At 39.2% G+C, this 22,659-nt stretch overlaps 1 protein-coding gene across 3 annotated transcripts in view; it reads left to right on the top strand.

Annotated features, from left to right (window-relative positions):
- Positions 1 to 8,567: 8,567 nt before the first annotated feature.
- The window catches only part of PAN3 (PAN3 poly(A) specific ribonuclease subunit), a 67,307-nt gene continuing 53,215 nt past the window's right edge, over positions 8,568 to 22,659 (top strand). Inside the window, exons 1-3 of one of the 3 annotated variants that reach the window (XM_008938241.1) lie at positions 8,568 to 8,683; positions 20,174 to 20,240; positions 21,937 to 22,007. In XM_008938241.1, the coding sequence (XP_008936489.1) occupies positions 8,675 to 8,683; positions 20,174 to 20,240; positions 21,937 to 22,007 (147 nt within the window). In that variant the 5' untranslated portion in view covers positions 8,568 to 8,674. The remainder of the gene's footprint in view (positions 8,684 to 20,173; positions 20,241 to 21,936; positions 22,008 to 22,659) is intronic. The other 2 variants (XM_008938243.1, XM_008938242.1) reach the window with 2 other exon arrangements.

Raw genomic sequence — 22,659 nt, 5'->3', positions numbered from 1 at the left:
TGGCGGCCGGTGGAGGAGCTGGCCATGGCGGCAGTGCTACTGCTGCTCCCCATGCCAGGGGTTGACTCACCACCTCCTCGTCAGGTGTTTTCATCTGGTTCTCCACCTGAAAGCCTTTCCCAAAGTCCTCCTAGGAAACCTGTAGTTGAAATGTAGGCCTGCTTTTACACGAAGGTGCTCGTACTTTCCCGAGAGGCCTCGCTCTGTGTTTCTCCACAGCTGCTGAGAAAGCTCTGTGTGAGCAGACTTTGTTGCCAGCCTGCGAGAAGGGGTGTCAAGGCTTGAGTTGTGTTGGGTTAGCCTAGTAAAAGCATTCTGGCTCTTCTGACAGCCTGCCACCCACACGCAGCTGGTGGGAGCAGTAGTGGGTATTGGCCACTGCTGCAGCAGCTCTGCATGCAATCTCTTGGTGGTTGGCTTAGCGAGTATTGCGGCTTAGGTTTTGTGAAATCCATAAGCACGCTAGGCTTGGAGCAAAAAAAACTATACGTTTGTATACTTTCTGTCTTTCAAAAGGTGTTTAAGTCATTAGCAGTCCATTCCTTCTTAAACAAAAAGAAGCAGTGGATGTACAAAAAAAATGGAAAGGTAAGTTGTTCAGTAAAAGAAATAATGAAGGTAATCTGTTGGATTACACTTCTTAATGCAATGAAACAATGGTCAGGGTTGTTCTAAATATGGCTTTTTCTTATCTTTGGTTGCATTTCAGTATTTACAGCTTGAAGTATTTGGAAACAGTTGTCTCAAGCTTAAATATTAGTTGTAGTATGCTACATACTGGTCACTTTTCTATGGGTTTGTTTCCTCTTCACTTGTATATAGAAAATAGCTGTTATAGTACAGGCATATGCTTGAGAATTCTTTTTCCAAACCTGTTCTTACTTTTTGCAAGTGATGCTGTGTTAGTTGTATACCTCAGTTTTCTTCTTAGAATGATGTTTCTCCTTTCAATTTTCCTGATGCCTTTTCCAGGAGCTGATAGATGATACCATTTTCATCCTGTTTTGCTCTGAATATTTCAAGAAAAGGGGAGACAATTCTGAGAATTGAATAGACATTTGGGATGTTTGGAGACTGTTAGAGAAAATTGAGAACCGAAGAGTAAAAACAACAACCAGTTAAGAGGTGCATGGGAGAAAATGAAACTTACTTATATCATTTAATCACTTTTGGTCTCATATGTCAACTCCAGAAATCTGGAAATCATAGACTTGGCTTTTCTTTTTCCTTTTACATGTTTCATGTGGAAATAAGAAGAGGAGGGAAATTATTGCAGGGAGTCAAGGAAAAAGAAAGGAGGGAAGGAAAAAATTTTCAATCAATGAAGTTATATGGGGTTTTGAGGGGCAGTTTTAGCATATGAAACTTTAAAACATGCACTCTGAATTGGCTTTGAAACTGACTGTATCTGTGTATATACTATCTCATCCAAAAATCATCCAGAAGTCCAAATAGTCCATAACAATTACAGATACCTAAAGAGTATTGGTAATTATTTGTTTCTGGTAGTACCCACCCTGTGCTGGGTGTTGAAGAATGTAAGAAAGCACTATTACTGTTGTAATGGTTTTTCTGCTTCAAAAGGAAAGCTGAAAAGCAGCGGGGGGTGTGTGTGTGATAGTTATGTTATGGAAGTAAATTCTATATACTTTATCTTACTTTGAAGTTTGATAATGTTTTTTAAGATACAGAGCATTCCCATGTAGTTTCTATCTAGCAGGTACTAGATAACTGATTTTTTGTAGGTATCACTGTAGGAGTGGGCCTTCAGGAAGGATTTGAATGCTCAGAAAATAGTGACCTTGGGGACCAGCTCAGAAAGAGTTCCCTGTGTAAGGAACCACCTAGAAGCAAATTTAGACTGCTGCGGGAAAAGTGGACAAATGGTAAGTGGGGGTGGGATGATAAACACAGGCAGAAGCACTTCTGTAGAAACTCAAAAGGAAAAACAAACAAAAAATATCTTGGTCCTGAGGCAGCTGATGAAAAGGGGGTCAGTGGAGGGATTTAGGCAGTAAGCTGATGTTTTCCTGATCTGTTGCTTTCTAGTAAAGATATAATGCATTGCACTGCTAGAAAAATGGTGTGGTGAATCACTGTATATTGGAAATGAGTTGGAGTAGATCATGCTTCGTGTGTGTGTGTGTGTGTTTGTTCCATGAGTCTTTCAGGAGTTAAAGTTCCAATTATGTGATTGTTTTGTGTATATTCAGAGCTATTTTGTGCTTAGAACTTACATGTATTTTTAAATTCACTCCCTAATAGCCTTTTGCTCATGCCCTTTTTAAAATTTGAGAATAGAGATTGAAAAACAAAGTACAGGTCCACAACAGTGAGGGCAGAGACATGCATTGTACAAGTTGTTGTCAGGTTGGCTTTCTCTGCTGTGAAAAATTTCCTGCTCTTCTTTTCATGTTGTCTGCATGCATTTCATACAACTGTTCGTCCTCTTTAAAATTGAGTTTTTAGGTACAGGGAAATTATAAAAAAAAAAAAGTTTAAATGTGTACTTTGAAAAATTTGATGTGGTTTACTGAACAGTTTGATGCAATATATTAGGAATTGCAAAAGCTTTTGGAGAGGGTTAACTCTGAAAGCTATGATATTAAGTAATGGCATTACTTTGAATTGCTGTTTCTGATAACAGAGTAGTTCTGATGACTCTTTTTGAAAAAGTATCAGTTTTAATTTGTATTATCACATGGTCTTGTTCCATGATGAAGAGTCCTGCTGCTCTGAACTCTACTGAGATTTTTACAGAGCAAAAGGATGGTACCTATCCCTTTTTTCAGTCTTTCTTGGATGCTTCTATGATATGCACAAGAAATTAAAAAAAAAAAAAAAAAGCCCAGTCACTTAGTATTATTGAAGATTGCTGTTTTCCTTTGTTTGCCTATGAGTATCTCATTGCCTAGTGGGAGTGTTTGTAAATAAGGCAGCGTTTCCCAAACTGTTTTGCTTCCTGTCTGCCTTTCAGCCAGCTTGGTTCGTTTGTGCTGTCTGCCCTCCAACTGCACTCTCTGTCCCGGCATCCTAACCCAGGCATGTGCTTTTACTTTTGCCTCTTATGCCTGGGGGTGTCGTTCACTTTCTTTGTCGTCTCTGTCTGAATGATTCCTAGCCTGCCTTTCAAAAACATTCCATTAAATGAGAGCAGCACAAAAACACTGGAGAAGCCACTTTCCCTAGCAAGTTGCAACAGTAGTGTCACTATAGAAGGCAACAATGAGATGCACATGCTAGTATGTATAGTGCTTGTGAACTGTTACAAGGGAGGCTGGCACCTCAAGCACACGATTATTTCCTGTTACAAACACATCAGTACAAAACAAAGTAGGACAAACATAAGCTCCTCTGATACCTCGGCACTTCTTGGAGGCTAAAAGGTCTTAAATGACTTGCCCTCTGTAGGCTTTGTATAAAAGATGTATTGTTCTTGTCTCAGTGTTAGGATGGCTATCTCTCTATAATTCCACTGGAGACAGGGTGCTGTAGTTTTTACTGCTCTATGTCTACCTGAGTTAACAGTTATCATCTACGCAACGAGCCGATGATTCGGTTCACCAAGCTGTGCTGAGGTGAAAATTGCCTGCACTGTAGCAGCCCTTGGAGTTTAAATCAAGATTACCTCTCTACATGAACTTTTCTCCCCAGCATAAAAATAATTGTAGTACAGGTTTTTAAGCAGTGGTAAGAGCAAAAGGAGTTATTTCAATCAGCGTTTTGTTACCTCACCAGAAGTCTTTAAATTGTTGTTTTGAGTGCTGATACTAAGATCATAGAAGAAGCAACAGAGGTTATTACAGTATTTGTTTACTGGTTAGTAAAATGTTAGAATGCAAATTGAGCACTGCCATCTTTTCACACAGTGCTGGTATTCAGATTGTGCTAGTATTAGACAAGATGAGCATTAAACTAAAACCAAACCAAACCCACTGATTCTATTGATACGTGTGTGTTGAGTTCATCACAGAAGTACTAAAACACTTAAGCTGTGATGAGATCCTTTGTTCCTTAAAAATGTATCTGTAATAAGTAAAACAGAAATAATTGTGTGTTTTTTTTTTTTTCTTTTTTTTTCTCCTCTTTGGTGCCTGCATCTGATGGGAAGCCTAGTTTCTGCTAAAATTCTGTGGGAGAAGAATTATATAAGAAGATATTTATTTTTAATTGCAGTTGTCAGATTAAGCTGCAGTGTTACTCACCAAGCAAAAAAATTATTAGATAATGTGTGTATGGCAAGTAGAAAACATATTCTGAATTTCTCAAGATGTTTTATATAATTTCTTTCTAGAATTGCCAGGATGTAACTGCTGGCTTTAAGATTGATGGAATTTAGAAATTTCTTCTTGTTTTCACATGTGTGCTTACGTAAGATGTTAGCATTTTTTTTCCCCCACTAGATTCCTAGTTGTTCCCTTGCACATCCATCTTCTCAGACTGCCAGTCAAGCTTTCTACTTCTGTAAGAAGTTGTTGCATGTCTCCGAGGAAGAGCCTACTGAAAATGCAAACTTCAGTGTATGGGTAGCACAGTTACAAAACAGCAGGGCACGTTCCTCTCACAACAGTGTGGCCAATTCAAGTTTTTCTTGAAATTATTGTCTAAACTTACCTGAAGTTATAATCAATGCTTTAAAAGACAGAAGATGTAAACCTCAGAAGAATTCTGTTTGTTGCTCTAAGAGTGCTACATGCAGAGTGTTTGCAAGTGTGTGCTTGAAATTGTTACATAAGAAAGACCTGGACAGACTAATTGAATGCAGGGTCTGATGCATATAAGAAAAACTTTAAGGACTAAGATCTTCTGTCTTTGGACTTCTGTGTTTTTTTCTTTTTTGTATTTTTTTTTTTTAATACCACACTGCTTGTGTGGTGAAATGCACCCATGTCTGAAGACCTTCTCCTATGGATTGCTTATGATAAATCACTTTTCTTTTTTCATGTTATGAACTATTGTTGTCCTCCAGAAGCAACTGAGAATTTATGATTTGTCAGATGTCTGACAGAAGGAGGATGAAAGCTGCCTGTTTCTCATGGAGAAGGCCAGAAGCCAAATACAGTAAAAACTACCTTGACTGTTTAGGTATTTGCAGAGCTTACATCATTGTAACAGGTGAATATTCCTTCATTGAACGGAAATGGAGTGTGGAGTGAACATTCTTTTTTGGTTCCATAGGAAATGCAGGAATTGCTTTCTACCTATGTAAGCTGCATCTTCTCTCTGCTAGTCTTAATTTTCTTGATTGTTGATATAGGGAAGTCAAAGGAACCTAGTGTTGTTTTTTTTTTTCTTGAAAGCAGTAGTTGTACTTACCAGTTGTAGAGCATTCTATCCTAAGCATGAGCTACTGCCAAGAAAACTGCTCCAGTTAGCTTACCTTCTGATTTTTCATTTTTTTTAAGCCTCATAGTTGAAAGCCATCGTGAAATTGCTATGGTAGCAGTAGAATTGAGTGGTGTGAGGGTAGATCAGAACTGGAGTACAGCAATTTGCAGTAATGGCACGAGGAGGCTGATTGGTATGGCCAAACCATTGTACTTGAGTAGAGAAATAGTCTTCATACAGCTAGAGCAAAGAAAATATTCTGGAGTAGCTTTTGCTATCTGGAGTGCCCAGTTAGGTGTTGGTGTGCCAAGAGAAAGCCTGAAGTGTAGCTTTGATCAGCTTTAAGTGGTTTGGATTGGGAGCCTAAGAAATAATAGCAGTAGAAAGGCAGCGGTGTAAAGATAAACTTCATGCGTCCCAGCAGTGTCCTCAGCCTTGCTCAGCTCTGGGGTTGCTGCCTGAGGCTTGCTCCTGCTTGCAGCTTGAGCTGCCTGATGCTGAGGATGCTTCAGCCAGACTAGAGCAGAGCACCTGGTGCTGTGTTTGTGCCCTAGCAAGGCTACCTGCACCAGCTCCAGTGCTTTCTTGGAGTAACTGCAGCCCTACCAGCTGTCTTGAGTTATTGGAGGTTAACTGTGGGGTTTCTTCTTGCAAAGGGAGCTCTCTGCATGCCTTGCTGCTGAAGTGCTGAAACTTGAAAGCTTTCACTTGCCTCTTTCCATTTTTCAGGATTTTGTGCATTAACTGTATCTGTCCAACAGAAAAGAAGGTACGTGAGAGCTCACATTATTGACTCTAGTGTAGTGAGGAGCAGTGGGGGATGTGGAAAGAATTGGCTGCTCTTTAATTCTTCAACAGTGGCTGCAGGATTTGTAAAGCTGGTGGTGTAAACTTGGAGTTGCTTTCTGTTTTCTTTAAAAAATGCCCAGAATCTGAAGTTTCTGACAGAAGTAAAAGATGAAATAGCACATATACTGCTAAAATTGTATAGTGTACCTGAACATGACAGCTGTTTCTGGAAATTAAGCAGTTTTTTCTTGGTTGTATAGAGTCAAGATATAGCATAAAAACTGCAGGATTTTTTTTATAATGGCTAAAATGCAGGCAGAGAAAGCTATACTGGAAATGCATTTTTAAAAATAAATAAAAACCACACTGCAAATCTTGAATAATTTATGGGCAAACAGGACTGAAACTATTCATAATTAAACATGGATTTGTTGTCTAGTTTTCCTGTATGAATGAGTCCTAGTATTTTTCATTATGCCAGAAAATGATTGTGTTAAAATGCTAACCTTCAGTGAGTCAGGGACCGACTGTAGCAGGTAGGATGTGACAGTAGTTGGCATTATTGCAGGCATTAATATTTTCCCTAATAAAGTAGTTCAACCATAAAATACTTTTCCTAGGCTTTTGAATGTAAACTTCCTAAATGAAGGCAAAAGGGGGATGGATATTTAAAAGACAAATCCAGAAAGCTTTGTTATTTTTCGGGCTGTAGCAAGAGGATGTCTGAAGTTGCTATGTGGTTGCTCCTTTTAAATTATGTAGGAGGATCTACAGCATTGATAGTGGAGGAAGCTTTATTTTTCTATTCTCTTAGTTAACTTTTAAAACTTCATAAAAAAATAAGTTCATGTTGCAATTTATTAGTAATTAGCATCTGTAAAGTTCCTTAGGTATCTCCATCAAACCTGCAGAGTATACAAATAACGTTCTAGATTTCGCAGCAGCGCTTGAAGAGTCTTTTTCTCTCGTGAAGCTGATACGCCTTGCACAGAGGTATTCAGTTTGTTTGATCTTTCTCACCTGTAGCCCTGCATCTGAGGTGCTGTTAGCGTTACCCTAGTTGACTAGTTCATGCAGCTCCAGTCCCTGGGAGTGCAGCTGAGCGCTGTTGCCATCTGTCTGCAGCATGGGTGCTGCTGCTCCTTCCCCTCTTCCAGCCCTTCCTATGAGTTCATCTGGCTGTACTTCTTGTGCCGTTTCCTGTGCCTGCATCATGGAAATGGCTCATCAGGTTATGTAGTCTCTTTTGGAGGGAAAATTCCCATTCTGGTGAAAGTTGAGGGTTTATAATCTGCATTCCTTTGGCTTTGCCACAAAGTTGCATTTTATTTCCTTTGAGGATTAGGATCAGGAAGTTGTTTCCTGATGTTACCGGCTGGCTGCAAGTCCTCCCAGAAGTTCAAGTAGGATAGTTTGGTACAGGATGTTCTTCTGAGTTGGATGTGTGCCTTCCTACCTTGAAGCTACCAATTACTCATGCCTGTTGACTTGCAGTGGCCTGGCCATACTGATTAGTTTCTTTATAATTTGCTGTGGGTGTTTTTGCAGAAGCTAAATTTGAACTGCAGCTTGTACACCATTGTAAACTCCTTTTTTTTTTTTTTTCCTTTCTTTGGTTATTGAAGTAATACCTGCTTGAGTGTTTTGTGTTAATTAGGACTGCTTTGTGTTGTTTTCTGTAGTTTCATCGTACTGAATTAATTTATTTGTGATGGAAGTACTGTACTAGTATGTCAAGGTCCTTGTTTCTAGACAGGGGATTAATTTCTTCTTACGTCCTCCATACTTGCTTTCAGTCTGAAAGATGGTTTTGGCTACATCTCATAAAATTGTTGCTACTTTATAAAGTATGAGATAATGAAAATAGTCTTATGCTTTTAAGGAAGCTTTTAAAATGTTTGTGCTTTGTGTGAAAGGACTTGAGATATTTTTAAATGTACATATTCTTTGTGTTGCTCTTTAAAAGAACCAGCACATCCAGTTAAAAAGTACTCTCCAGAGATATACTTCCAAGATGGGTGTACAAGAATATAGGTTTTCTTAAAATAAGCTTGCCTTCTGTGTTCTTTTTCAGTTGATTTACTTTTTGATACCGTTATTTTCCTTGCTGTTCTTGTTTCTGAAGTTCAGACTCCTCATTGTCTCCGTCAAAGCTTCTCACTTTTCTGCTTCTTTCTGCATTTGTGCTGAGACTTCATGCTTCATATGCTGTCATTTAGCAACCTCTTTCATAAAGTTTCTTTTTCATTCTGTGCACTAATATGTTTTTGGTTGTTTTGCTCAGAAGATAGGTTTCAAATTTAGTATTACCAACCTTTTCCAATTCTACCTCCCGTGCCAAAAAAAACCCCAAACAGACAAAAAATAGGTAAGAGATATTAGCAAATAAACCCATGGTAAATGATTTTTTTTCTGAAACACTTTTCTTTTTTTTTTCCTTTTAGTTCCTGGAATAGATGGCGGTGGGTTAGCTGATGCTAGTCTCACAGATTCCTACTTTAGCACCAGCTTCATTGGCGTTAATGGATTTGGAAATCCCGCTGACACAAAGTATCCCATGATGCAGGTAACAGCAGTGAATTGTGTCATGTTTCAAGAGCTCTGGCTGGCATTACACCAAAAAGGGAAAAACGTTCAAGAGGCAGGAAAAATGGAGCCTTCTGGAATGTGTCATCTTGTAGGATATACAGGGTATCTCACTTTACTCTTGCAGATGGAAATGAAAGTGTCATTGCTTTAAAATTAGTCTGTTTTTATTGGCACTTGCCTGAGCTGTTGCATTGGCCTTTGCCACATGCATTAATGCTTCTGAGATTTCTTTTTTAGGCATATAGCTTATTTTAATAGCCTTTCACTAAACATATAAAAATTACATTCTTGAAACATTTCAGAGTGCAAAAGTCACTGAAGTAAAATGTGAACTGTCAAACCTCAGAATTTGCAAACTCAGTCTCTGATGGCATTCAGTTATGTTGAATTCACATTTAAATCTTCTGAAATGTTTTCGTGTATTTATAGTGTTCTGTAGATGCTGACATAGAGTTTCCCATGAGGTGGAATTTATTATGTAGGTAGTATTATGCAAAAGTTGCAGCAAAAGACTGTTACATTTGAAACTGAAAGAAGTATCTATTGAGTTAACACATAAAGTACTGTAATAACTCCCTGAAACTGTTATGCTTTTTAAAAGCTGAAAAGAAGGTAATCTCTCCTTGTACTCAAAGGTTTAACAAACCAATTTCTGGTAAATGAAAGAGAGCAGGAGTGAAACTGTTCGCACTGAGTCCTGACAACAACTCTCTTCTTTTATATCAAGGAAACTCTCCTTATGAGCTTACTTTGATCTCAGTTGTGCCTGTATTATGGATTGAAAAATAACTCAGCAAAAGGTGGGAAATAATTAGGTGTGTTCCCTTTTTTACTGCATGTTTTCAAGAAGGCTGGATTTTCTCATTCAAAAGAATTACAAAACTATGGAATTACTACTGACAGTGATGCATGATTTAAAAAGCAAAATTTTAACCTCTGATCCCAAAGTGTACTACTGAAGTGTAAAGCTACACATTTTGGTATCACTGAGATCATAATTTTATCCTTTTAGCACAAAGTTGTGTTTTGTATCCTTAAGCTGTATTCTACAGCAAGACTAGTGTCTTTCTAGACACAAATATTTCATTTTAGCTGTTTCTTCTAGAAAAACAATAAGGCATGCATCTAACATGAATGCTTATAGGATTTTTAAATACTTTACTAATGCCTGTGAGATTACAGTCAAGGCATTGTGTTTCTGTTTGAGAAAAGAGAAGAAATTGATTTGCCACTTACCCATTGGAAGGTAAGGAAAATTACTTCTGAAGAAGGATTTAATTAGTGTTGAAAAAGTGCTTGCAGGCATTAAACTAGTTTAGAAAGCATTCTTATATTGATTTTTTTTTCCCTTTGAATCACATAATTTAAGTTCTTGTTTGCATAGGTAAAGCTGGTAATGCTGTTTTGTTTGTGTGTCAGCTTCTAAATTAAGTCCATATTGACAAAGTTTAGCCACTTGGAATATGGTTTTCCATGTCATTCAACCCTTTGGAGAACATAGGGAAAAATCTTAATGAATTCTACTTCAAACTATACTAATACTTTATGGTTTGGAACAGGGACTTTAAATCTAATAGATTGGTAGTTGTGTCAAGGATATACCTTTTGCACTCTTTGAAAATTTGCCCAGATTTCGTGACTTGATTAAGCCTTTGCAAAACTGGTTTACATAGACCCACTGGAGACTTCTTAGATGTTAGATAATTTCCCAAAGAAGTAGACTGCATTGGCATGTTCCAGCTTGAGTACATTCTTGCAGTTACAGCTCTGGCTTAATCTATGCCTTGCCTGAACTCCAAGCAGTAATGCTGACCTGCTTCATTTTCCTCTTCCCATTTCTTCCACTTCAGACTGAAGCAGAGTGGAAGAAGATCTGTGTTTAATGAAAAAGAAAGCTGAATCTGTCTTAACTGGAGCAGAGTGATGGATAAAGGAAAAGAGATGTATGCTGTGGGCTTAGAGAAACTGAGCTGAAGATAAGTGAATAAGGAACTAGGAGAGACTGAGCAAAGGGGAGCAGAGAGGAGATGTTGGTGGAACAGTCCCAGAACAGCAACTGGAATTGCACAAGTGAAATACACAGAAATGGGGACAGTTAAACAAGCTGGTATAATGCAAAGTTGTGACAAAGTAGAGTGGAGATTAAAGAAATCCATGTGCCTGTTTCCTTGAATCAAACTAAAGATACTGAAAGTTTAGTGTTCTGCCACTGATGAAACATCAGAAGCCTTCTGTAAAGTATCTCATTAGCTCTGAGCTTTGCTTTTGCAGATGAGAACGTCTGTGCCATCTACGAGTTACTTAGTCATCTCTGGTCAGTTTGTGCAGTTCACAAGGAGATCCATCAGTGATGCAATATGAGGAAATTTTTTTCAGCTTGTTTTTTAAAACTTGGGAATTGCCCAAACATGTAAATAAACACAGTGCTGGAAAAACACTAGTAAGATACAGTTAAATGTTAAGAAATACTAGGTTTAGAATGCCAATGCAGCCTTGAGGTTATAATTGAGATGTATTCCTCATAACACTGTGTAATTATTTCAGTGGGAAAATTTATAAATGGGATTTATTCAGGGCACAAGATGTGTGGTGCATGTGTAATGAACATCCATTTGATAGTTAAGTGTTCATCTGGTGGTTCCATGCCTTACTTGTGCATGTTCTTTGCATCCTTCCCTGTGAAGACTGTTGGCTGGCAGTGTGCTTTCCTGTGCAGCTTATGATGATTGCATTCAACTTTGTGGAATGTTTTCCTTATGAAAGAAGAAGGTAGTCTGTATTTTATAGAGGCATGAGAAGTAAAAGGGTGGCAATTAGCAAAAAATCCCCCAGCAGTGCTGGCAAGCTAGAGACCCCAGAGTTTTTGAAACTAACCTGTACAGCTGGAAGGTGAGGAATGAAGGTAATAACTACCTGTAGAAAGCTTGGTTCGAGTTGCTTAACTGGCCTCGATCTAGCAAACATAGTAATAGAATCAGTCTTCTGGGTAGTGCTCATTTTCTTTTACCATGAGATAATCTTTCTGTAGTCTGTGCTTTATTCACTAGATGCCTTCCAACATAATCATCAGGGATTCAATAGATGAGTCTTCTTGACTATTCGTAATTAATCTCTAGAATGTATTTGTCATGTGCAGCAAATAAAGAGAAGAGTAAAAGAAAGGGTATGTGATTGTGTATATTTGGGTTATCATAGTGCATATGTAATGGAGCCAAATTGTCTCGAGCAAAGCTATATCCAAATTTTGCAATCATCATGTTTTTGTGTGCAGTGCAAAATCTGTTATGAAGTTAGATGACCAAAAGGAAGGAAAGTCAAAGTGGATTTTATCGTGTTGAACTAGAGAGGGGATGTGCTTCTTTCATCATAAAGTAGGTGACTAGTGGTCAACTTTTCTGCAGAACAGGTATTTTTGACACAGTTTTTATTTGTATGTGTTGAATATTTTATGAAATCTAGAACATCTCACTTGGGTTAGATTAGTAGTGTAGATACAATTAATGACAAAGCTCAGTTTGCAGTAGGAAAAAAAAGTAAAACTCCTTGGTACAGTTTGGAAGAGGCAGGATTTTTTTTGGAATGGCCATGGTTCTGATTGTTTTTTCCTTAATTTCTGAAAAATACCTCTTTCTCTTATCCCTCTACTCCTTTTACCACAAAGGTCTTTGCTGTTAGCCAACCTTTGGTTGCTCTCCATTGGCCTCTTCTGTTATTCCTAGCTGGTTTCCTATTGATTAATAGTCTCCTGCCCTCATTGGTTTGTATTTTTCAGTAATACAGTTCTGTTCATGTGCCTTTTGTTCCCTGAATCTGCGTGTGCTTTCATATGCTACATTAGCAGTGTTGGTTTCCAGCTTATCAAAGCGTGGATTTTCTGTTTTCCACTTCTCTAATAACAGAGCAGGTCTGCACAACACATGGCCCACAGGCTGCATGCTGTCCTTGAAGCTGTTGTTCTTCTTTTTGGCGTAGCAGCAGCTGCCAAGAGACAGTGAGAGGTGTGGCTCAGGCAGCAGCTCTGGCGTTTGGCTTTGCCGGCAGGGAGGAGGCGGGAGCTGCCTGCCCGGGATGCCGCTGGCGCTGTGCGCTGAGCTCTGCCGCTCTGCTCTGGCTCTTGCCTGGCTGGGGTCTGCCTTCCTCTGGTGTTGGTGCTGCCCCCTGACCAGCTCGTGGCTTGATGGAGATTACAGGTCGTGCGGGAAGGAGCTTTAGCAGCATTATTGTGGGATGTTAAAAGAATATTATAGCAGGGTGAGGCAGAGGAGTATCTCGGTGGGAAAACTTTTAATGTTGTATTAGAATTGAGCAATTAGCTTGTAAGAGCATAAAACAGTGGAAAGTGTCTCCATGCATGTTGCTTCACAGAAATCCACTTTTCCTTATTTTGATGGGATGAAGTTTCTAACTACATGGCTTCCAATGGACCGCAGGTTATATAGAAAGCAAGAATCATAATGACCCTAATCAAAATGATGAAGGTGGTAGTAAGTCTTCAGTGCTGAAGTTGGCAAGGCTAAGCAATGGAGAAGAATTGGTCTTGCTTTCACCATGCTGATGTTGGTACACTAAGCATTCTTGAAAAGCCTGGGAAGTAGACACCATGCTCACTTCAAAGCCTTGCAGCTGAATAAATACAAAGACCTTTGTTCCCATTGCTGCATGTGCCAACGGCTGAGTAATAAAACTCTCCTTACAGCACACAAGCTTGTAAATATCTTCAATTTTTAACTGTTGAGAACTGAGTGGAACTGCAGACATGCTGTTTGAAATTATTTTAAATAATTTTAAATTATGCAGTTGTTTACACAATGTTTTCAGAAGAGATTGAGTTGCTTTAGTTCAAACAGTTGAGTGGGACATGCTGTAGATGGTGCCAAATTATGCTAACTGCCAAATACAAATTCTGGATTACTTGGAAAAGAAAGAAAAGGTATCACCCTTTGTAGGTCTTAGAATCTGACAACTAAACAGTGATTTGTTTGGTTATGACAGCCTCATTCTTTTTCAGAATGACTTCTTTTATGGGCCAATTAACAGTATTCTAAAACTTACACAGAAATATTCTGAAATATAGTTCCAGTAGAACAGTATTAGGATGAAGAGGATAACTTGTAACATGCTAGAAAATATTTTCAGGTAACATACATGTAACATCCTAGTCTTTAAATTGAAGAGACATGGGTTTGGTGGATTGACCACTCAGTGGGTAAGGAATTAGCTGGATGGCTGTGCTCAAAGAGTTGTGGTCAACAGCTTGATCTCCAAGTGGAGACAAGTGATGAGGGGTGTTCCTCAGGGATCAGTACTGGGACTGGTGCTCTTTGTTTGTCAGTGACACAGCCAGTGGAATTGAGTGCCTACTCAGTGAGTTTGGGGACAACACCAAGCTCAGTGGTTCAGTCAACATGCTGGAGGGGAGGGATGCTGACCAGAGGGACCTCGACAGGCTGCAGAGGTGAGCCCATGCCAACCTCATGGAGTTCAGCACCAAGTGCAAAGTCCTGCAGCTGGGTCAGGGCAATCCCAAGCACAAACACAGGCAGGACAGAGTATGGATTGAGACTAGTGCTGAGGAGAAAGACTTGGGGGTGCTGGTTGATGAAAAACTGAACATGAGCCAACAATGTGCAAGTGCAGCCCCCAAAACTAACTGTATCCTGGGCTGCATCGGAAGAAGTGTGGCTAGCAGGTTGGGGGAGATGTTTATCCCTCTCTACTCCACTCTCGTGAGACTCTGCCTAGAGCACTGCGTCCAGCTTTGAAGCCCCCGGCACAAGAACAACGTGAACCTGTTGGAGTGGATCCAGAGGAGGGCCACAAAGATCATCAGAGGGCTGGAACATCTCTTCTATGAGGATGGGCCCAGAGTGGTGTGCTGGTTCAGCCTGGAGAATAGGATACTCCACGGAGACCTTATTGTGGCCTTCCAGTATCTGAAGGGGGCTTACAAGAAAGCCGGGGAGGGACTTTTTACAAGGCCTTGTAGTGACAGGATGAGGGTTAATGGGATCAAACTGGAAGAAGGTAGGTTTAGGTTAGATGTAAAGAAGAAGCTCTTAACTATGAGGGTAGCGAGACACTGGAACAAGTTGCCCAGGGAAGTTGTGGATGCTCAATCACAGGAACTGCTCAAGACCAGGTTGGATGTGGCCTTATGCAACCTTGTCTAGTGGGAGGTGTCACTGCCCATGGCAGAGTGGTTGGAACTAGATGATCTTTAAGATCCCTTACAACCCAAACCACTCAATGATTCTATACTTAGCCCAGGAATGACCCTGAGGAAAGTACCTATTTTCTCATGGTTACGGTGGGGAATGTGGAGGTGAAGGGAACAAATGCCATCTCTTATCTATTTAAGGGAAAAGAAATGGTGGAGAAGAAAGCAAAAACTCTCACTTAAGATAAGTCTTGTACCATAAGCGATATAAAATTAGATCTAATTGTGTACAGCAAAGCTTTATTCATCCTTGGTCTTGAGACTTTTGTAATTATGTACTTTAGTAAAGGGAGATGAAAGTAAAACAAGCTTAAGTGCTGCTGTAACTTTGGGGTTTGCTGTTCAACATTGAAGGGTGGAGGCAAAGGTGGTGGGAATATTTCTAATAATGCTTTCTAACGTACTGCATGAAGGAAGTATTGAAAGGAAGGTGAATGGTGTCCTGGGATGCATTAGATAAAGCACTGCAAACAGGTCAAGGAAGATGATCCTTCTCCTCTGCTCACCACTGGTGAAGTCACACCTGGAGTGCTGGACTTCTTAGTATGAGACATGGACATACTGGAGAGAGTCCAGCAAAGGGCCATGAAGATGATGAGGGGACTGGAGCTTCTGTCCTGTGAGGAAAGGCTGAGAGGGTTAGGTCTCTTTGGCCTGGAGAAGAGAAGGCTCAGGAGGACATAAAGGCACATAAATACTTGAATGGAGAGTGCAAAGAGCATTGAGCCAGGCTCTCTTCAGTAGTGCCCAGTGACGGGACCAAAGGTGCTGTGCACAAGCTGAAACACACAGGAGGTTCTCTCTGAACGTCAGGAAACACTCCTTCACTGTGAGGGTGACTGAGCACTGACACAGGTTGCCTGGGGAAGCAGTGGAGTCTGCATCCTTGGAGATGTTCAAAAGCTGTCTGGGCATGCTCCTAGTCAAACAGCTCTAGGTAGCTCTGCTTGAGCAGGAGGGCTGGACCACTTTGCCTTCCCACCTCAGCCCCTCTGTGAGTCTGTGAAAAGTATCTAAACCTCAAGGCTAGTATTAAAACAGCATCCCAGTATGGAAATTATTTTTACAGTGATGCTGCTGATCTGGAGTTGGTGTTGTCTTAAAGTCTGTGTGAAAACAATTCTTGTTTTAAAAGACCTTGCAGCGGTTCCAAATAGGAGACATTAATAAACAGGAGGCTATCTTATATCTGGGTAAGATAATGATTCACTTGTGTAAAAATTTCATTTTTGACACTGTACCTCTTCATACAGTCTTGTCCTAAGAGGAGATGAGTTACTTTTATTAATCCTGGTGTTTGAAAAGAAGAGTAAAAACTTCAGAATGAGCATATTCCCATCCTGTAACTTAGTTGCTTGAATATTCAGGAATTAACACAGTATTCTGAAAAACCTTATTTCTCAATTTTTCTGTGAAATTAAAGAGCCTGTATATTGTTACTGGTGAAAGGTTCAACAGTGGAGGAACTTTAAGCTCAAGCCTCAGGTTAAATTCTTGGACAGGGATGAATGTGACAGTTTTGTTCTGCAGTAGCTTTCTTTTGAGGTGTGGACAGAAACAACTTCTTAATTCCTTTAAAGTGAAAGGGGCAGGATGTTTGCCAGTCAGTGTTGTTGAATTTTGACGAGTACTTTAAGAACCACAAGGGATCCTAGCAATAGGCAGGCAAAGAAAAGGAGTTTATATGGAACTGAGTGACGCTGGTATGGCACTTGGTTATGACAAAGTTGCCTTTCTATATTGACTTCCAAGTGGTGAAATTCATGATGTACTGAAAAAAAAAGTCTGAAGCTCTCATATGTGTGTGCTTGCCTTGCCTGGCAGGCTTAATTGGAATGAATTGTTCATTTTCTTCTCTTGCTAATAGATTCTCTTACCTTTCTGGAGCTTTCATCCTTTGGGCTTGAGGTTTTTGGTATTGCATTCTTCTTGAAATGATGCTTGTATGAAAAGTAGTTCAATACCTTTAGAAAAGATGGGAAAGTGTTATTTAAAATCAAAACTGCCTCCTGGAAAGACAAGTAACAAATAGTAGTTGGGCTTTATTTTCTTTTTTCCATTCAAGACATCTTCAGCCTGATTTTGTAAAATCAGGTACAGGTAATGAAGTAACCTTCATTAAGACTAAATGCTTTTAGGTGTGATAGAAATTTTAATAGTAAACCAGTTTAAAAGTCCTGTAGTGATTACGTGCAGGTCTTCAATGAATAATGTTAAGGTAAGAAGAACGTGTAATAAGTGAGCAAAATGAAAAATTCATGAAAGACTGGTGAAGTTGACTTCTTTAACCTCATTCAAGGTATAGCTTACAACCAGTTGCTAAAGCAAGAGCTGCCCAAGGTTGGGGAGAGAAGCTTTGGTTTCTCACGGTCCTGGTTCATGTGAAATAGATTTGCACCTTGAACAAGAGTTGACTTTGTAAGGGCACAGTTGGTGTTATAGGCTCTGTTTGCACTGTGCTTTTGGAACCCTGAACAATGCGTTCTGTTGCAACCTGTCGTGCATGCACTGTATGTTTTCAGTGATCATATCAGCATTGATTTGCATTGTTGCAGGAACCCATTCACGCTGCAAACCTGTTGATTGAATACTTAACTCTTGTACTTGAAGAGTAGAATATTGATGGCATTGAAATACTTCATACCAAATTTAAGCCATATGCTTAACAGTCTTTGGCACCAACCCAGATCTCAATATCACATTTATCCCTGTTCTGACAGAACATTACTTTTTGATTTAAAACTATTTTGAAAATCTGACTGCTATAAATAGACAATAATGCTATTTTTATCTACACCTGGACAAATTTGGTGCAAATCTGAAAGGTTCCCTTTAGGAAGTTTCTTTTTAAACCACTTTCTATTGTAAGAATCGGTGTGGATGTATCAAATACCAAGAAATACATAGTGGGGATGCTTTTCAACTATTTGTGAAAAACTATTTAACTTCTTTCCATTGCTTAGGAAGGAAATTTGACATGAATAGTTGAGCTACTATAACTTGGAATTTTTGTTTTGATGTATACTTATTCTTTAGATGACAGTGGGCAGTAGAATCGTAAAATGTCTGGGCTGGAAGGGACCTCCAAATATCATCTAGTCCAACCCCCTTGCCATAAGCAGGGACATCTCCAGCTAGATCAAGCTACTCAGAACTTCATCTAGCCTGTTCTTGAATGTCTCCAGGGATGGGGCCTCCACCCCCTGTCTGGGCAACCTGTTCCAGTGGTCTATCATTCTCATACTGAAGAACTTTTTCCGGTAGGATGAGCATCCCTGAACTTGGGCAAGATTGTTAACCTGGTGTTCTCCCTAGGTGTTACCTTGTTTTTTTCAGAAATAAGTAAACTTTGTTTCACTTGGGGCATCCCTTCTATGTAAAGCATTAATTGTTGCTCCCTAAGGTTTTAATGAGACTTACATTGTGTCAGTTTAGTATGTCTAGGAGCATGAAACGTATGGCATCAAAATAAGGAAAGAGCTTTCTTCATTTGAGTCTTGAAAAAGCTGAAGGTCTTCATAGTATTTACATATGTGCATATGATACACACTGTCCTAGGACATGTACGTGCCCTATAGTTCCACTTCATATAGTACCTAAGTGCTTATACCGAATGAAAAATTGTATCAGAGAAGCCTGAATGGTTGTAGAAAGCTTGCTGTGGCAGTGGAGCACAGGTCATGGAAGTACATGGCGGAATAAACTATGGAGGGGTTGAGCATGTTGTTGGCTGGGTAATGTTTGAAGGTAATTGCTGAAGTACCTTAATCTTACCACAAATGAGTGTTGGACTAGAGGACCTCTAAAGGTCCCTCCACCCCAAACTGTTCTATGAAAACTTTCTTCAAGTTACTTATCTAATAGTGCAGGCTATTTTTGTTAGAATTTGCGTTCCACATGAAAACTACTTTACAGTCTATCTGTTCTTTTAGATGCAAGCATTAAAAGCTGCAGTTGCCGGTGAAGTCAGTGGTAGTATAAAAACTGCAAGTGTTGTGGAACTTGCATTGCAGTAGGTTTACAGTTCTACCATATTGGATAGCACTGCAGTTTCTGTTGGTTCTCCTCTGTTCTTAAATTACTCCAGAATATTGATCTTTCTGGTCAAGAATTGGATGAAATGGCACTGAAGTATAATGTAGTATGCTTCTTGCCATCTGCCACTGATGTTGAGATTGGCTGTGGAAAAATGTAAGCATAAAGAGCAACTCCAGTGACCAGTTTAGAGTCTTAATCTGTGTCTAGACTACTAAATTAAATATGCCTGGAAACTTTCCTTGATGTCTAGGGCCAGCTGGCACAAAATGGCCTGTTTGTGCTGGTGTACGTTCACCCGGTAAAGAAGAGGCTGCATGCAAACAGTCTATTTGAAGGGATCTCAAACCTTTTCACTGTTGAATAGTGCCTGGAAATTGGCTGGGAGACTCCTGGTTGATGTGAGCCAGAAACATGCCAGGGAATATTTTAACAAATTACTGGTCGCCTCTTTCAGTGATGGAGAACACTTCCTGACCTTGCCTTGCTTTTCTTCTCACACTGTCTTCCTGTTGGGAGACTGCTCAAAGAGAGTAATAAGCAGGAGTAAGAAGAGAAACTTTTCAACTTCTCTGTCACATCAGTGGTAGCTCCTTGAGTAACACTGCCTCACTTATCCAGTTTCTTGCCAGCCCATATCTCTAAAGGAAAGTAGGAGAAGCAGGCAGAGCCTAGGAGATGTTGAGAGGGTTTCAGATGTTCTGCTGGCTTAGAAGAATTGCAGGTTTTGCTGAAAGGTTTCAAAAGGTTCTTTTGTTTTTAAAAAGCATCTATCAAATTCTATACTAATTTGAATATTTTTCAATGGAAAAGCTTCATGTTGTGATGGTAGTGTATAATAAAGGGAGGAGTTGTTTCAGGAGTACAGTGTGAAAGGATTTTTAAAGGAGATAAGTAAATGGCTTATTTTGACAATGTACAGAAAGAGAACCATGGGTATGGTAGATCCTCCCAAGTTTGAAGAAATTTGTGAAGATAATTTTGGTTTAATATACAGTCACTTTTGGTCTCTATTACTCTCATACAAAATTCTTTTTTTAACTAAACATTTTTGTCAGCTACAAACCACTGTATGCTTAGAATATTTAATAAATGAGGAATGGGCATAAGTTGTATAGCCCTTTCTTAAAACTTCCTAAACACCTTCCCTGATGCCCTCACTTAGTATTTCAAAGCTTTATTTTACATGTACACCTTTGTCTTTTATTTTTGCAGAGGATGACAAATAGCAGCAGCTCCCCTAGCCTTCTCAATGACAGTGCCAAGCAGTACGCAGGCCATGGTAAGTACTTTTAAAGTAAGACATAGAAAATTATGCTTTGAAATTGAAGAGATTCACTTCCACAAAACTGAGAGTTTTTCTGCTTTGATCTGAGATGCAGTAGAACTTTAATAGTGTATTATGTGATTATTTTTAATACAAAGCTGAAGTTCTATTAAACCCACAAATTTTTCAGCCTTCTCTTAGCACTGGTGGGAAAAAGCTAAAAATAAGTCAATAGCAGTCTTGTCACTTCAGGTGAAATGCTAGTTTGGATATCCGTGGTAAAGCACTGATAGCTTAGAGCATTTTCATTGCTCAGCAATGGTATCCCTTTTTATTGTGCTTTTCAAGTAAGCTACTGTGTGGAATGAATGTGTGGGGTTTTATTCTTAAATTTAGAGTGTACAGGTTTTGTGAAATGTTATAACATAACTGATGACTTCTAATAGCTGTTTTGCCCTGTAAGTAGTACTTTACCTCTAATAATTTTTTTCCTGCTGTAGGGAACATGGTTTTCAATTGAACAAAATGTCTCTATAGTGCAGCCCTACATAATCACTAAATTATTGTGGAGGGTATATTGAACTTTTGTAATGCACTTTTCAGAATCACTGCAGATTATTTCAGCTGTAGTTGTCAAACTAAGCTCTTTAAAGAAGAGGGTACTACTCCCTTATGGCAAGGGCATACATTTAAAATATGTTTTTGCTCTGAAAATTACTATGTAAATCATGTTCTAGAACTCCATTTGCATGTCTGACCCTGCAGCTAGTCTACTTACTAGGGTTATAATTTTTAAAGCATAATACTAGCTATTACAAAACTTAACTTGCTTGAAAATCAAAATTTGTCGGGTGTCTTTTTTCTTTTTTTCTTCCTCTTGGTTGATTTCCAGTAGGGTTTGTGATGAATTCTGCTTCTTTTGTCCCACCAAACAATTAGCTATTCAAGGCAGTGGAGGTCTCCAGTTTTAAATGCAGTCAGAGTTTGACTGTGACAGGCCCAGTGGTGATGGTGATGCATGCGAAGGAGAGAAACAAACTGACTTTTGGAAACCAGATTAAATTCTGTTGTGTCTCGGGTCCTGTACTTACCTCACTCCTGCCCTGCCAAGTTGTGATTCCTTTGTGGAATTACCCTTTTAAGGAGTTGAAATGAGTGTTGAAAAAGTATGGTCAAAATACCCGTGCATACAGCTGTCAGTCATCTGCCAATTTGACATCTGTATCCGTGCAGTTTGGAGTTTTAAGTTGCATCTGTGATTGTTACTCTGGTTTTGGTGCTTCAGCTCTTCAAACTATGCAGAGGGACAAGGAAAAAGCAACTAAAGCTCCAAACAGGATGTAAACTTTTGCTACACTTACTGCTGATTTAAATTTATGCAAAACAGTGATGGGACAAGTGAGATCCACATAGAACTGTTTGTAAGACTGTTAGACGGAAGATTACTAATTTCAGGTAACTGGAGATGAAGGCTTTGAAGTACTAGATGGATGGTAAATAGTGTCAACAGCCATTAAACTTGCTAAATTCTGCTAATGAGGAGCGTTTCAGCTGAGCAGTTGCACAGAGTTTAAGAAATGCTTCATTTTTTAGCATGGTGGTTGCTGAACCTAGTTTTATCAGAAGGATTTTTTCCATACAGAATAAGTTTAGTACAACTTATTTTTAGTATTAGAAATATATAGCATGTTGTTTTACATTTTCCTAACAGATCCACTAACTTCACCAAATTCATCCCTGTTTAATGACTTTGCTGCCCTCAGTGTGTCTCAAAGGAGGAAGGTAGGCAACAATTAAATCCTAAGTAGTATATTTGCATATGAGTTGTCAGAGAAGAAGATCTGGAATAACTTGAAATGCTAAGCCAAATAAGGATGATACTTCTAATATTACTAGATTTATTTTAATATGTTGCTGGTCATATAAATAAGATTTTACATTTTCACTTCTGCTACACCAGATCAGATCTGCTGCTATTAAGAAATATTCCAAGTACTTGGAAACTGAAGAATGCTTTGAATATGAAAATTAGCATATAGCCATTGAATTTGCAAAATTATTTTTACTGCACTGAGGCACAAGGCACCTGCAAGCCTTCATGGCAACAAGCTCTGAATACATTAAGAATCATTCCCTCATTTTTTTGTACATGGTATGAAAATAATACAGTTTGAAATGCGTTTAGTTTGAAAGATGCTCTATGACATTATTGGGAAGCTAGAGTTTGGGATTTTTTACCCCCACTCTGATCTGTATTGAGAAATCTTTCTCTTCCTGAGAGCTAGACAGCATCTTCAAACATCATTGACCTGCACCAGCACAGGATGTAGTCTTTTCCAGTTGCAAACTTAAAAGTCTGGCTATGGCAGAGTTCCTTCTCATTTTTGTGAACTGTGGCTTATCAAAAAAGACATTGTCTTGTCTCTCAGCCAGT

The sequence above is a fragment of the Merops nubicus genome, unplaced genomic scaffold, assembly GCF_000691845.1.
Source record: "Merops nubicus isolate BGI_N331 unplaced genomic scaffold, ASM69184v1 scaffold6474, whole genome shotgun sequence".
Taxonomy (NCBI): Eukaryota; Metazoa; Chordata; class Aves; order Coraciiformes; family Meropidae; genus Merops; species Merops nubicus.
This window is presented reverse-complemented; position numbering and strand designations above follow the sequence as displayed.